This window comes from Primulina tabacum, chromosome 18, assembly GCF_025594145.1.
Source record: "Primulina tabacum isolate GXHZ01 chromosome 18, ASM2559414v2, whole genome shotgun sequence".
NCBI lineage: Eukaryota > Viridiplantae > Streptophyta > Magnoliopsida > Lamiales > Gesneriaceae > Primulina > Primulina tabacum.
In genome coordinates, this window is record NC_134567.1 from 24,759,500 (window position 1) to 24,776,343 (window position 16,844).

Genomic DNA, 16,844 nt, shown 5'->3' on the forward strand with positions numbered 1-16,844 from the left:
CTCATGTACAAGCGGGATTATCTTTAAGAAAGTTTTGAAAAAAAAAAAAAAGAAAACTTCTTTCACATTGTAAATGTCGGATTTGGATCATCTACTGTGTTGAAAACACAGCATTTAATGCTGTGCATTTTTTTCACGAAATGATCACGTGATAAAAAGTTGTCAGATTAAATATGTAAATAGTGCACAGCAATTGGTATTGTGTTTTCAACACAGTAGATGATCCAAATCCGTAAAGGTCACTGTGTGCGCTAAATTCGAAATCTTATTTAAGTGCCTTAAAATCTTTTCAGCCATTTGTCTTGTGCGATCATCACCGTGGTGGAATGCACTGACCAATGTAGCTGGAAATAGCCTGTCCCGTGAAATGTTCGAAACTGACTCCTCCCCGCCACGGATCAAGAATTTCTCAATCATCCAGAATGCCTTCTGCCACAAAACTTCTTCTTTGTGATCATTCACCACATTCAACACATGACGGATGGCTTATTCCTCGGACAAGAAGCTTATACTTTGTTCCACGTTTACCCTGTCATCTAACAGTGTAGATAAAGCCGATAAAGCCGCTTCAATTACCTCTACGTTTTCATGGTCCAAACAGGACATCAACTGGTCTACAGCCTCTGCATCGAGCAAGCAGAATGTCTCTTGTGAGGAACAAAGCCCTCTATGAACAGGACACAATGAGAATTCTTCACCTTTGGACCGCTTGATTGATATGCATTTGCGCAAGAAAACAATTTTGAAGAACTTAGTCGTCTTCTTTTGGGGAGGCCTTGACAGACTGATTGATTGTATTGGTAGATTCTCCAATCCAATTGCAGACTGCCTCTGAATCTCATTTGAGAACGATCTTGTTAATAGTTCGGTAAAAACATATGTAAAATTGTATTTTCTTGCAGTAAACAAGATCTGATGATCGTATAAGGTTGTGGTCAATCTGACAAGAATGCACACAAGTCCTTCAAAGTAAGTTCCAGCATGCTTGCTTGATCTTGCGCCAGCCATCTGTATCTGACTGATACTTTTCATGATTACTAGAATGACGCTACTCTTGACTAAAGCTAGATTTAGTGTCAGGTTTTGATGTGGGAGTTTTGCTAGGAAATTGGCTGATACAGCATGTTTTTCTGTGATTCTTGTAAATAAAATCCGAAAATAAAGAATAAATTGGACACCGAGATTTACGTGAAAAATCCCTAAAAATTATTAGGGTAAAAACCACGGGCAAGATGAAAAGAATTCCACTATAATATTTTGTGGTGTACAACTCACTCACTGTGTTTCCAAAGAGAACACACACTCTCTTAATACAGGAGAACAAACACCTCACAAATATTATAGAACTAAGCACTCAAATGCTTATAAGATGAGAGAAAACTCGAAGAAGGGATGATTTCAGAATGAAGAGGGAGCTCTATAAATAGAGCTCCCTGACCGTGTGAACACGCGTTAAAAACGCGTATTCCATCAATTCTGCGAAGCTTCCTGCAAAATAGGCAACACACATTTATTACATGTTTTCCTTTCCTGTGCTGCCTTTCTTGACTTTTCCAACATTTCTCCCACTTGGAGATTTGATTGAGAATCAAACACATCTCCACACATCCTTTCAATCTTGCCGTTACCTGCTGCTTACGTCTCTGCTAGGCCACTTGAGGATCTACACCATTCAAACTTATCAGTGTTCACTGGCTTGGTCAGAAAATCAGCTATGTTGTCCTTCGTATGGATCTTCTGCATATCCACACTTCCTTCTTCTACTACTTCCCGCACAAAGTGAAATTGTACTCCAATGTGTTTAGTCCTGGAATGAAAGGCTGGATTCCTTGCGATGTGCAAGGCACTCTGACTGTCACAAAACAAAGGAACATTCTCTTGTTTGTGTCCGATCTCCTCCAATAACCTTTTAATCCATATTGTCTCCTTGCAACCTTGAGTAGCTGCCATGTATTCTGTCTCTGTTGTAGATAACGCCACAACTGTCTGCAGTTTTGAAACCCAGCTTACTGCTCCTCCTGCAAGTGTAAACACATAACCAGTAGTAGATTTTCTATTATCAGGATCACCTGCATAATCTGAATCGACATAGCCCCTGAGTGTAAAATCCGATCCTCCATAACATAATGCAGCATTCGAGGTACCCTTAATATATCTAAGGATCCTCTTAACAGTGCTCCAATGCTCTCGTCCAGGATTCGCCATATACCGACTAACTGCTCCCACTGCTTGAGCAATGTCCGGTCTTGTACATATCATAGCGAACATCAAACTTCCCACTGCTGATGCATATGGTACTCGAGACATCTCCATCCTCTATGCTTCACTGCTTAGGACACATCTCAGAGGATAACTTGAAGTTAACAGGAAGAGGGGTCGAAATTGGCTTACTATCTTGCATGTTGAAGCGTTGCAAGACTTTCTTCAAATAATTTTTCTGGGAAAGCCAAATCTTTCTGTTACTTCTGTCTCGGTGAACTTGCATCCCTAGAATCTTGTTTGCTGGTCCCAAGTCCTTCATATCAAATTCCCTAGCCAACTGTGCCTTCAATCCTTGGACCCGATCTTTGTTGGGGCCTGCTACCAACATGTCGTCCACATAGAACAGTAAAATTATATAATCATCACCAGACCTCTTGAAATACGTACAAGGGTCTGCACTCAGTCTGTTGTATCCAAGGCTCATGATATAGGAATCAAATATCTTGTACCAACATCTCGGCGCCTGTTTGAGACCGTACAGAGATTTCTTTAACCTGCAAACCAAGTTCTCTTTGCCTTTTTCCGCAAAACCTTCTGGCTGGAGCATAGAGATTTCTTCTTCAAGATCTCCATGAAGAAACGCCGTTTTCACATCTAGCTGTTCTAGATGTAGGTCAAACACTGCACACAATGCCAACACCACTCTGACTGTTGTAAGCCAAACCACAGGAGAAAATATTTCATTGAAGTCAATGCCTTCTTTCTGAGCATATCCTTTTACCACCAACCTAGCACGATATCGCTCCACTTGGTTATTGCCATCACGTTTGATCTTATAGACCCATCTGTTTCCAATGGCTTTCCTCCCTCGTGGTAGTGTAACAAGATCCCAAGTTTTATTCCTGTCTAATGCCTCCAACTCTTCTTGCATTGCTATCATCCACAAGGATACATCCGAGCTTTGAGTAGCCTCGTGGAAACTTGATGGCTCACCATCCTCTGATAATAGACAATATGCAATGTTGCTTTCAGTGACATAATCTGAAAGCCAACCTGGTGGTCTTCTGTCTCGAGTTGATTGCCTCACATTGGAAACCTCAGACTCAACATGTTCTTGTTCTTCGTGCTCTGGTACTGCTTCACAAGAAACTTGACCTTCGTCCGTCTTATTTTCCACCTGAAAAATAGTAGTTTCTGAATTCAGTGTGCCTTTGTCTCCCTTTACTTTATCTTCCTCGAAGATAACATCCCTGCTGATGACAAGCTTGTGAACAGTAGGATCCCACAAGCGAAACCCCTTTACTCCATCAGCATAACCCAAGAAGATACATTTTCTGGATTTCGAATCCAACTTTGATCTTTCTTGCTCATTGTACAGAACGTACACCGGACTTCCAAATGTATGCAAATGAGAATAATCTATCGGCTTCCCGGTCCACATCTCCATCGGAGTCTTCAGATCAATCGCCACTGAAGGAGAACGATTGATAATATAACAAGCGGTTTTGACTGCTTCTGCCCAAAATGACTTTTCTAGACCTGCAGTCCTCAACATAGCTCTTGTTCTGTCTAACAAGGTTCTGTTCATCCGCTCTGCCACTCCATTCTGTTGAGGTGTGTAAGCCGTCGTGAATTGTCTCTTGATGCCCTCATGTTGACAATATGCATCAAACTCGTCACTGGTATATTCTCCTCCATTGTCAGTCCTCAGACACTTGATTTTCTTTTCAGAATCAAGTTCAACCCGCGTTTTGAAATCTTTGAAGATCTGGAAAACATCTGATTTCTTCTTGATTGGATACACCCAACATCTCTTAGAGAAATCATCAATGAACGAGACAAAGTATCTCGCTCCTCCTAGGGATACAACCGGTGCTTGCCAAACATCTGAATGAATCAGCTCCAATATGCTTTTGCTCCTGGCAGTAGAAGTGCCAAACTTTAATCTGTGTTGTTTACTGGTAAAAAAGTGCTCACAAAAGGGTAGTGACACTTTTGTAAGTCCCGGCAGCAGCTTCCGTTCTGAGAGAATTTTCAACCCCCGTTCTGACATATGCCCGAGCTTTCTATGCCATAACACTGTTAATTCTTCTCCTGAACCAATTGATGCAACAGCTAGTTCTGCCTCTTTGTGTGTTTCTCCCAAACGTATATACATATTTGCAGCAACCTTTTCCGCCTTCATAACCACAAGCGCGCCCTTCACAATTTTCATGATCTCGTTCTCGATCCGAGTTTTGCACCCGATGTCATCCAATTGCCCCAAGGACAAAAGATTTTTCGTCAGTCCTTTCACATGTCGTACCTCCTGTATGGTGCGAATGGTGCCATCAAACATTTTAATTTTGATAGTACCGACCCCAGCGATTTCCAAGGCATGGTCATTTCCCATGAATACAGATCCTCCTGAGACTGGTTCATAATGATCAAACCATTCTCTCCGAGACGTCATGTGCCACGTCGCTCCTGAATCCATAATCCATGTATCACAAAATTTGTGCCTGCCTTCTGCAATAGTTGCTGCTTCGCTGAATAATATTTCACCACTGCCTGAAGTACTGGCCACATTTCCTTGAGAGCTTTTATCGATACTCGTACACTCTTTCTTGAAGTGCCCTTTACCGCCACATTTAAAGCAGTAAATATTTTTCTTCTTACTTCTCGACTTTGATCTACCTCGCCTTTGGCTCCCACTGGAGTCACGGTCCATAAATCTTCATCTTATCATCGGTAAAGCCTCTGCTTGCTTCGATGTTACCAACCTATCTTCCTTATTCTTGCGCCGGCTTTCTTCTCCGAGAACCGCAGTTAAGACATCGTCGAATCTTAGAAAGCCCATCAGAATATTGTTGGTAATGTTGATGATAAGTTGATCATATGAATCTGGTAGACTTTGAAGTAGAAGCTCCGCACGTTCATTTTCCCCTATTTTATGCCCCATGGAAGTGAGTTGGGCAAATAGAGTATTTAGTGTGTTAATATGGTCGGTCATCGATGAAGATTCCGCCATCCGAAGAGTATAAAGCCTTCTCTTTAGGAAAATCATGTTGTGTAGCGACTTGACCTCGTACATCTTTGTCAGAGTATCCCAGATAACTTTGGCTGTTTTTATCTCAAAGATACTTGACAAAACTTCGTCTGCTATAGCCAAGTGTAAATTGGCAACAACATTATCATTCATCTCGTTCCACTTTCCATCATCTGTAATCTCCACCGGTCTATCTCCAATAGCCGCCAAGCAATTTTTCTTTCTTAAAACTGCTTGTATCTTTATTTTCCACAGCATAAAATTGCTTCCGTTGAATTTTGCTATCTCGTACCTTCCCGCCATTATGTCTACAACAATTTTAGTAGACCGGACAAAATAATCCCGCCTTAAATAAAAAATCTCAAAAAATCTTTTATGATGTGGAAGATCAGTCTAGGCTGCAACCACAGAGCATACTCAGAATTTTAAGAAATTTTAAACCAAGGCTCTGATACCACTTGTTGGTCCCACGTGCGGAATTTGAGATAATAAAACCCGAAAATAAAGAATAAACTGGACACCGAGATTTACGTAGAAAACCCCTAAAAATTATTAGGGTAAAAACCACGAGCAAGATGAAAAGAATTCCACTATAATATTTTGTGGTGTACAACTCACTCACTGTGTTTCCAAAGAGAACACACACTCTCTTAATACAGGAGAACAAACACCTCACAAATATTATAGAACTAAGCACTCAAATGCTTATAAGATGAGAGAAAACTCGAAGAAGGGATGATTTCAGAATGAAGGGGGAGCTCTATTTATAGAGTCCCCTGACCGTGTGAACACGCGTTAAAAACGCGTATTCCATCAATTCTGCGAAACTTCCTGCAAAATAGGCAACACACATTTATTACATGTTTTCCTTTCCTGTGCTGACTTTCTTGACTTTTCCAACAATTTCATCAGGATTCGGGATTAGACTCTGCGGCTGACCTTGTGTTTTACAGAGTCGGTCAGATAATGTGTGACCCATGAAGCTTGACAAAATGACAAGCAGTTTGATTGATGCAATCCCAATTACCTCATTCGGGTTATTTATAAGTTCAATCAAATTGTAACTAGCCTCCGTTTCCTTGATCACAGAAACAACAGTACTTGATGCTTTTGGGAACTTGATCAAGCATAGTACAATACGGATCAGGTTTATGTTCAACTCATCTGGGGTTGAGTTCTTGATCCCGATAATGATGTTGTATAATATGTAGTCTGAAGCCATCGTGTGGCCATATGTGTTGACCTGAAAACTTTCAACATCAAGTCCTGATTCGAGTATATTAGCTAGTATTGCAGTGGCCTCTGTTTTTGAATTCATCGGTTCATTATGACTTTTGCGGGCGAACATCTCATCAACCATGATCTGCATTATTCCGGCTTCAACAAGCAATTGCTGCATTTGGATGGTAACATGATATCTGTTTTAAGGCCTTGAATGATGCATTTCTGCTCAGAGAGTTTCCATTTTGTACCATTTGAATTAGAGCTGGTGAGGCCCTTTCTGCTACATAGTTTTTGCTGTCGGGTCCAAGAACGATTCCGCCAAGATAAGTTGCATCTCTATCCTCATCTATTTGCTACCTGTTCATCAACTTTGACTATTATTGCTGTATCCAGGTTGTGTTAGAGCAGAAACAACTCATTAGAAGCAATATTTGCCCCCGCTGTTTTTTGTGACAGCACGTAGCATAACAATTAAACATGAAATTTGGGCTTCAATTCATTTCAAAATATGAGTTGCACAGTTAACACGAGTAATGTAAATGTTCAATTCTAACCATTTCACTTGAAACTAAAAAATGAAAAGTTTTCCACACGAAACTTACTGGATCTGTTTGGTGATTTTCTTACAGGAAGTGACAACTAAAGTATTCCACCAGAGGATTTCTTACTGTACCTTCGACAAGATGAGTTAGCAGTGGTTCCCAGTATCCGTTTTCTGCCATGAGCTTGATGTTATCCGAAAGTGTTTCCAAGTTCTTCAAGATTTCATCAGCATTTTCTGAAGTGAAAGCATCCGAAGACTGCCTATATTTTGCCGTGATCAGCATGAGAATGCCTCCTGCAACTGTCCCGATCTTGCCGCACAGAAACTGAGATGTCGACAGCTCAAGTAAGACCAACAGCGATGCGTGCCTGATAGGCTTGTGACTGCTATACATCATCTTTATGATAGTTGAAATATCAATTGTCTTGGCTATAACTTCCTGCGTTATTTAACATCCAACTATATAACTGTACAGTATCAAATTTTAGAAACAAGAAAAAAACAAATAAATATATTTAATCATCTTTCCATCTTCATCATCCTCAGCCAATTGTCTTAACAGTTCAAGTGTTGCACACCTTACACTTCTGTTTCTGTACTGCAGACAGTTACCAAGTAAGGTAGCATTCCAATGTTACGAACCTGTACCTTATTATAAGCCTTAGACTTGCAGACAATTTGCAGATCATTAACCGCTTCAAGTACCATGTTGTCTGAACTGGCCAATGATAGGGCTGCTCGAGCCACCTTGATTCTTGCCGCTTCATTTCTTTCCTTCCATTCATCAATAGTTTCCTTTAGAGCTCCATTTGCATTCAAGTTTTTGTTCTTCAACTTCTGACCAGATTTTGGGCAGAAAATTCCTCCGAGTCTTCTTGTTTGTCAAGCCACTCGGTGATCTCTTTTCTCTCGTACGTCACCCCACTATCTAAGGTAACAGGATCTTCCATGACCTTTTCGACAAAGGACAGAAAAACGTCTCATACAACGGTTCCATGTGAGCAAACTGTGGCAGAGCCATTAATGATGATCCAGCACTCGAACTTTTTGAGACATTTCTGTTTACCATTGGATAGCTTTCCAGGGTATCAGACACATACGTCTGGGATGTATCTGAAAACTGAATATCAGCAGCAGAAACCTCGACATCTACGGAATAAATGTCCTCATCCACCTGTTTCCTCTCACCCCTCTTTAAATCCCCCGGGCTCAATACATGAAGTTTCTGTTTCATCTCCGAGTTTTGGCCCAACCTACCCAAAAATGATGCATCTTTCATCTCCTCCGAAAGTGCCTTAGTCGCCCTCTCGACATAATCTTGTTTCCCATATGTTAATGAAGGTAGGATACTTAGATTTTCTCCTATGTTCCTAACAGCACCTTCAATTTGCTGCACAACGTTCTGAACGTCAGAAACAACCATTTTTTGTTCATTCTTCTCTATTTGTGTTGTGAAGCTTTTCGCCCAGTCGACTCTTCTTGATAATGATTGCAAGATTTCGATCGCATTTGTTGGCGTATTCATGTTTATCTGCAGCTCCTTTATCGCTACAGATACGCGGTAAAAATAGCAACCGATTTCGATAAACATCTCCTTCTCTATCTCTATGCATAAAAGTGACTGCAAAATCTCTGAAATAGCTCTTGATAAAGTCCCACCAATACTACCATTCGGGTGTGTATCTTCCCTCGCATGAGATTCGTAAGAATTCTTGTGCCAAACAAACATGAAAAATCAGAAAAAATTAGAAAGAGGAAAAAAAAATCACCGTTCTCTCGAAGTTGCTAAAAGCTCAAGAACACCATTTCCCCATTGACTGAATTAAGCTTCTGAAAGATTTTCTTTCCAAGAAAACTTATCTACATGATGTTTAAATTTAAACACAGCCCACAATTCCCATTTAGATTTTTGTTCCATTGCAGCATGATAATATAATTATCATCACAAAAACTTAGCATTATCCATATATTTTGCATTTAAAAACTTGAAAATGAAAACTAAAGAAATCTAGAGGTAAAATTTCTTGGAACCAACAGTTAGTTCATTATCATACCTTGGACCAGTTGGTGCCGTTGTCTGAGATATTCATTGCAGCAGTAGACAGAAACTCAACTCAGAGATCGTGCAATAATATTACTTCCTCATTTGCAGCTCAAGAGGACGTTTCCATGGTTGACCCTTGAACTAGTCTCCTCAAATTCTTTCGGTATCACATCGTTTTCCGGCAGATAATTTATCGCAATTTGGCATAAAAATTGCAGCTTTTCTTTGTGGGATTTGTTTGAGATATATTTTGATTCGTTGATGTTGATATTTTTGAGGGAACAAAGAGTCGTTGACGTGGAATTTGTCAGCTCTAGATGTGTGTTTGCCTTGGCAGAGAAATAAGAAAATCTTACTTTCATCCAACAAATTATTTTTAATTTTTTAAATTATAATATTGATTTGCACTCTCGATTCTTATTATATACAATAAAATAAGATTTAATAGGTCATTTGTGTAACGTATCAAAAATCATATGCATGGTTTTATATATTTTTTTTCGTAATTTTGGTCATCTATATCGTTTTTTAATATTAATCGTTATCTTTATTTATTAATTTTTGCAATTTTTATTTTTTTTTATATGGCGTTGATGTGACTCTGATATAATACTGATATGATACTAATAAAAAAAATCTAAAATTGTAAAAAATCAAAAAGTTCATTATTAAAACTGAAATTTGATAATATAAAAAATTTGAGACGAAAATCGCAAAAATACAAATATATATAACCAAAAATTGCGATATTCCAGTTTTTGATGAATATTATATTCAATTATTAATACTTAAAGGCAAGAATGCTTTAAAGACCAAAAAAACAACTCCAAGCAACTCTTACTTGATAAAGAGTATTATTATAGATGTAGATATGAGTTATTGCTGTTGTTAGACCCTTTTAAGATAGGAGACGAACTTGAACTAATTTAAGAAATTTGAATTTGTTGAAATATATTTAAATTAATTTAAAATTATGCAAATACTCTTGTTTAGTTAATTTACAAATGTGTTCGCTAATATTTTTTCTTGATTCTTGTAAATAGATAAATATCACTTTCAAAATAACCAAAACAGACGTGGGATATAATTGTTGTGGCTTGACTTTTAGCCCAATTTGCATATTTTGTTGAGTTCTTGTTGTTTTCTTTGAGTTGGCAAAAGAAGTCCAGTTAGTTATAACACACTTCAATTTTTTAACATAAGAATCAAACAATATTACATCACAAAATTTTTTATGAGATCATCTCACAGGTTAATATTGTGAGACAATCCCTGACTCGACCCGATACAACCCATGAAAAATATAAGCTTTTTATTGTTGATACGAACCAAATTAACTCATCTCACAAAACTTACTCAATTGTAATTCGTACGTTTTAGTCAAGCCTCAAGGCTTAAAATTTAAGCTTGGTTATGCACAAAATATAAAAGGACAACAAATTTAGGGAAGTTAAATTTCAAAATTTCTACGTAACTAGTTGATCAAAAATCTTAACTTCGACTCTTTCTTTTCCAATTTTTAAATATAATATTTATGTTTATAATCTCTGATCGTGTCTCGTTAAATTTATACGTATAGGTTTAACTTGTAGTTAACTTAAGTTGAATGCAAATTCTAATAGGAAACTACACAAGCTTGTTTATATTTTCTTGAAAATGATCCAATAGCTATATATATTTTTAGTTTTCAATAAATTGTTTTATATTTTAAATCAATTATTCAAAATATAATTGGTATAAATCGCATAATTTTTTTTTAAAAAAAATTAATATGCTATTATCTAATATTTTTACATGATTATCATGAACTTAACACAAGCCCCAAAAAATATGGGTATAAAACCCAAAACTACAATTTTAGGATCTTAAGAAAAATATTTAGAAAAACCATATTAAAAAAAAAAAAACACACACACAATTAGTGTTTTTTCTTTGTTTTTAATAATATTATTACTAAGCAATACTTGGTATATTGATGTTTGGCGAGCGAAATGTGATTTAAATTTTGTTCAACATTTTATTTTATTTATACAACAAATTTGATGTGAAACGTATTAATTTTCCACATTAAATTTATATTAGGTTTTTATTTTGTTCTCTTAAAAGAATAACAATATTATGGAAAACGATAACTAAAAAATACAACAACAAAAAAACTCTTATGAGACCGTCTCATAAGTCAATTTTGTGAGATGAATCTCTAACCCAATCTGAGCCACAAAACATATTATTTTTTATGTCAATATTTTTCATTATAAATATGGTATCGATTTAACATGTATTACATATATAAATCCGTGATACGGTAATGAATACTTTTATTTTCTGGGTAAAGTTTCCAATCTTCATCTGGACTTCGTGAATTCAGAAATTGTATACGTGAAGTAAAAGAGATTTTCGTGTCTCAATGACTCTGCGCCTAAACTATTTAAATGGTCAAGAGAAATTATGTTATGTGTCCATTTAATGCTAACATTTTTACCGAAAAAAGTTAAAAATGGTCGGTCAAAAAGTAATATTGAGGATTTATAATTGATTTTAGAGTTTCATGAAAATGAAAATTGATTTTAAAAGTCCACCCCTATTGTACCGATTTTTAGTCAAATGAAAACGAGTAGGTCTCTTGTAAGATAATCTCACGAATCTTTATCTGTGAGACGGATCAATCCTACCGATATTTACAATAAAAGTAATACTCTTATCATTAAAAATAATATTTTTTCATAGGATAACACAGATAAGATATCTGTCTCATAAAATATGACCTGTGAGATCGTCTCACACGAGTTTTTGTCAATGAAAATTTAGAAGAGTTTGATCCTAACCATATTAGTGTAAGGATAATGAGTGAGACCAAACCTTAATAATAGGTTTTTGCAAAAGATATGACACTGTTTGATTTTATTTTCAATATTTTGATATTTATTTTCTCGAAATGTATTTTTGAAAATTGTCAAAGAATGTAGGTAATATTTGTTTTCTTTTTACTCCGTGGGGTATTTTAGAGTTACAAACTATTATGTGCTGAATTATGGTATGATTATATTACAATATATTTAATTGATATTTTTGGTTTAGTTATATTAAATAAATAAATGATTTCAATATATGGATTATATTTTTTTTAAATTATAGAACTTACTATCGTTCTTTCCTTGAACAAAAAGTAAATTTCGATTAACGTAATAATTTGTAAATTACGCTAACAATGTAAACTAAATTGATCAAATATTATGTTATGAGTTCATACGAAAAAATAGTGAGAATTAATCATCAAATTTTTTGTATTTTAGATTTTACAAGTCTTGGAATATCTGTTATCTGCCAACACAAAAGAAAACGCATACTATTCGCCACACGCGACTCGGCACAATAGTTTGATCGAAGATCATTGGAGAAAAGCAGGAAAACGACAAAAACCATGGCCGCCCACTCTGAATTTCAACAGCCTCTGTTTTTGCTTTCGGTCGCATTAAGCCGCTGATAGGAACGCTGACGTACGCCACAAAAACGTGATCTTTTTGCCTATTTATACCTCCGTTGTATCCATATATGGTTGCACTTTAAATGCTAGTTCTCCCAGTTTCGGTACAACATACATTCACTTTCCAAGAGTTTTGCTTCCGTTTTTGTTTCAGAATCCGAGCCCATGACGATCAAGGCGATGGATGGGGGTGTAAAGTTCAAGAAAGACGCAGTTTTAGTCACTATGGATGATGAAAGAATCCCTCTTTTGTCCAAGAAAAGTGAAAGCAGTAACTTGAATCTACAAGAATTTAATGGGTCTTCATTCTCTGGCGCGGTTTTTAACTTGTCGACGACTATAATAGGCGCCGGAATCATGGCGCTGCCTGCTGCCATGAAAGTTCTGGGCTTAGGTCTCGGTGTTGTAATCATAGTGTTTGTTGGAGTCCTCACAGAGTTTTCTGTGGGCACGTTGTTGCGCTTTAGTAAGGCTAGTGGGGCGGATTCTTACGGAAATGTAATGGGGGATGCATTTGGGATTTGGGGCAGGAGAATTTTGCAGCTCTGTGTGGTGATTAACAATATTGGGATATTGATCGTGTACATGATCATAATCGGTATGCGTATTGTTACATCTGGGATTCGAGAGCCCATTATTGTTGTTATGGAAATTCAGTATGATTTATATGGAAATGGTTGTATGAAAAAAGAAATTATTTTTTTGGGAATTATTTCTTGATTTATTGATTGATTTTGTGAAGGTGATGTGCTATCTGGAACATCTTCAAGTGGGGTTCATCACGCGGGTGTTTTAGAAGGCTGGTTTGGACAGCACTGGTGGAATAGGCGCTTTTTTGTACTTCTGGTGATAACTCTTGGTGTATTTACTCCATTGGCATGCTTCAAGCGCATCGGTATACTCTAAATTAATTAAAAATCAGTAGTTCGAAATATTGCCATTTTTATATCAAATTAAATCATGACATAAGAAACTGGTTGATATAGTTTTTCAAGGCCTTTTCGGACTTCTTGGTAGCATAGCAACCATTCTTGGATCAATATATTCAGTTTTGTCACATAATTGATTCGATTGTGGAATGTGCTAGATTTATGGATTATGTATCGTATTCGTATATAAAGAAAGATTCTGATAAGTGATAGACTGGGTTAAATTCTGCAGGATTGTTCCAATTTGTGGAATTTTGGTGTCTTGACAGAAAATTCTATCTCTTTCATTTTCCTACTTTCTGACTTTTTCATTGACATCGGCCTTTTGTTTCTGCAGATTCTTTAAGGCACACATCTGCAGTTGCGGTTCTGCTGGCGGTTGTGTTTCTTCTTATTACTATAGGCATTGTTACCATTAAATTTTCACAGGGCTCCATTGCAATGCCAAGATTTCTCCCTGATGTCACTGATATTAATTCAGTTTGGGGACTGTTCACTGTTGTCCCTGTCCTGGTAACAGCTTATGTTTGCCATTTCAACGGTAATCTTTGAAAAAATATATCATTTTACACTTTTTATAGAAGACATATGTCTTGTTTTTTATTGGTTAGGCCGAAAAATTGTTCTTGGCAACAATTGCCCCTCTTTCATGTGTTGGTGTCGCTTTGTTACAATGGTCATTGGTCAGAGTGTATTATTTGAGCTTCCATATAATCTAATGATTTGAGTAGCACTGATATCATGAATTATTATTTTTGGTGTAAATCACACGCCGGACCTTGTACTAATGTGGTTCCAAATTATTCGATGCATTGGGTCATGTAAATTTAAAGCACCTATGTTGTGTTTCTATGACTATCTCGCATCATTTATAATTCTTTGGCTGTTGTTTCTAAATTTGAGATTGTAATTCATTTATGGTTCAACATTCAGGAAATTTTTTAGCCAATTCAATATTAAACTGGATATATCAATTGCACTTGCAATACGATATTGTTTAAGCCCAAATCCTGTTCACTCAAACCAGGACATAAATCTAAATGGCCTTTTCTTGCAGTACACAGCATCGAAAACGAGCTTCAAAATCCTTCCAAGATGAAATTTGTGGTCCAAGCTTCATTAGCACTATGCTCAGTCATTTACATCATGACAAGCTGCTTTGGTTTCCTTCTGTTTGGTGATTCTACTCTTGATGATGTTCTGTCAAATTTCGATATCGATCTTGGTATCCCTTATAGTGCTCAGTTAAATGATGTTGTTCGTGTTAGCTACACACTTCACCTAATGCTCGTTTTCCCGATTATATTCTATCCACTTCGCTTGAACTTGGATGGCCTACTCTTTCCATCTTCTGCACCTTTGGCCAGAGATAACATTCGGTTTGGATTGGTAACAGCAGGGCTCATTTCTGTTATTTTCTTAGGTGCGAATTTCATTCCCAGTATTTGGGATGTCTTCCAATTTACCGGAGCAACTGCGGCAGTCTGCCTCAGTTTCATATTTCCAGCTATTATCACTTTAAGGTACACCATTTTTTTGCAAACAAACAACTGGATACGAGCATGGAGGCGTAAAGTGAGTCGAGATGGCTTTAGTTCAATTTAGAGCTATAGCTGTCTTATGCTCGAGCTTCAGCATGTAAAACTTATTCAAAATTTCGAGAGCTGGCTCGTGAATTTGACTCATTTATGTCCCTAATGATTAACATATCTAATAGTATCTGGTTCTGATGTAAAATGGTGGATAGCTTATATTTGCATTTTTTGCTTCAGGGATTCTCACAACATTGCTTCAAAGAAAGAAAAAATCTTGGGTGTTTTCATGGTCGGTTTAGCTGTCTTCTCATGTACGATTGCTATCTACAGTGATTCCTACGCCATCTTCACGAAAAACACATTTCCTCGCGAATGATCACACGGCTTGGTTTTGCCACTTGAAGAACCAGAAAGAAAAGGTGTATAGTAGAACAATGTATCTAACATACTGCTTCGTTCTCCTTCAGAATACTAGAATGAATTTCTGTACAAAAAACCAATAATACAACTCACGTAAGTGTTAAATGTTAACATTCTTGGATAGGCACTCACTGTTCATGGATCTCTCTATAATACAATTGAATGCTAAGTCATAACAATGACGAATAGTGTGATTAGCTCGGAAATTTTTTGAAAAGACAAGTATTTTTTTATGAAATGAATGTATTTCCGCTTATTTGAATTTTTTTTATAAGGAATTGTTTTATCTTTAAGTTAATATGCGTGGATGAGGTCAGGATTCTAAACGAGTCGACTTCGCAAAATCTAGCTAGATTTTGAATTAAGAAATCACTCTACCTCGCTCATCCCTAACAACAACACCGAGGCCGAAGAACCCTGCACCACTGCCGCATCAACATAATCTTAACGAAGCCAGGAGGTCGGGGCAAGCCAAGAAAAAACTTGAGGGGGAGTGACAATTTGAATTGTACTTCTTGTCAAATTAATTTAATTTTAAATGTAAAATTTACACTAGAGAAACCATTCTTAAAAAAAATGAAAAAGGGCTACCAATTCAAAATCACCCCGAATGATAGTAAAAGAAAAAAGAAATAAATCCTATAAGATGGAAATATTTATTTTTTGTAAAAAAATAAATAAAATTACAAATTTTACCTTTGGAGACCATAGTAATGTGCTTAGGACAACTTTATGTCGGTCCCCGCAAAGCCAAAAAAACAAATATAGATATCGTACGGAAATGCTCTCCATTAAATAATTTTATGATATTATTAAATGTGTTCCACTCCACCACCTTGAAATTAATTAATTAATTATCCATGCATATAATAAGTACAAGCAGAGAAGTTATGGCTCGGGATGCTAACCCTAACCTTTTTGGCCTCGAACAATGCATGGCGGCAGACAGGCACGAAGCACACTTGTAGATCTTACGCTTTCAGATACACATTCCAATCTCCTAGTTATCATGTACAATCTGTTCAACTAGCTAGGAACTTGTTCAAAACCATCTTTCATGTTTCAATTCTTCCAATCCGGACCCGAACCATTTCTGGGTTTCGGTTCCAAAATCACAACCCGTATCGGAATCGGGTATATATAGAGTCGAAACCAATATTGGAATCGTGTCGAATATGAACCATATTGTATCTGTGCTATGCCATGCTCCATCTTGTATAGAAACCAAATCAATCGATTCTAAAGCCCGAAATGTTCAATTTTACAATTGTGCTCAGACCCTCATGTTCGGTACAGTAGAAATTTTTAAGTATGCATCAAAATTGGACAAGGAGTATCACTATATATTAATTTCATACTAGTCAGCAATATTTGCTACCAAACTGAATAAATTTGGTTATCATGTGTTTCTTGTTGGTATAAATGATGACTACC

General features: G+C 36.8%; 1 protein-coding gene and 1 pseudogene across 3 annotated transcripts; one reads left to right on the forward strand and one right to left on the reverse strand.

Moving 5' to 3' along the window:
• Positions 1–207: 207 nt before the first annotated feature.
• Positions 208–9,360, reverse strand: LOC142532411 (putative U-box domain-containing protein 42; annotated as a pseudogene).
• A 3,023-nt stretch (positions 9,361–12,383) lies between these two features.
• Positions 12,384–15,672, forward strand: LOC142533501 (amino acid transporter AVT6A-like). Of its 3 annotated transcripts, none has more exons than XM_075640309.1 (6): positions 12,384–12,554; positions 12,681–13,124; positions 13,269–13,421; positions 13,793–13,996; positions 14,513–14,978; positions 15,228–15,672. In XM_075640309.1, exons 2-6 carry the CDS (start codon positions 12,692–12,694, stop codon positions 15,364–15,366), a joined length of 1,395 nt encoding a protein of 464 aa, XP_075496424.1. In that variant the 5' UTR covers positions 12,384–12,554; positions 12,681–12,691; the 3' UTR covers positions 15,367–15,672. The 3 variants fall into 3 exon arrangements, with proteins under 3 accessions (XP_075496424.1, XP_075496423.1, XP_075496422.1); XM_075640308.1 differs by having other exon boundaries at positions 12,384–12,539; XM_075640307.1 differs by lacking the exon at positions 12,384–12,554 and having other exon boundaries at positions 12,561–13,124.
• Positions 15,673–16,844: the final 1,172 nt, after the last annotated feature.

Bases quoted from the DNA above. Each gene is read 5' to 3' on its own strand.
- LOC142533501 (XM_075640309.1), top strand. From the start codon at position 12,692: ATGACGATCAAGGCGATGGATGGGGGTGTAAAGTTCAAGAAAGACGCA. The intron at 13,125-13,268 runs GTATGCGTATTG...GATTTTGTGAAG, and splicing joins CGTGTACATGATCATAATCG to GTGATGTGCTATCTGGAACA. The intron at 13,997-14,512 runs GTAATCTTTGAA...CTTTTCTTGCAG, and splicing joins TTATGTTTGCCATTTCAACG to TACACAGCATCGAAAACGAG.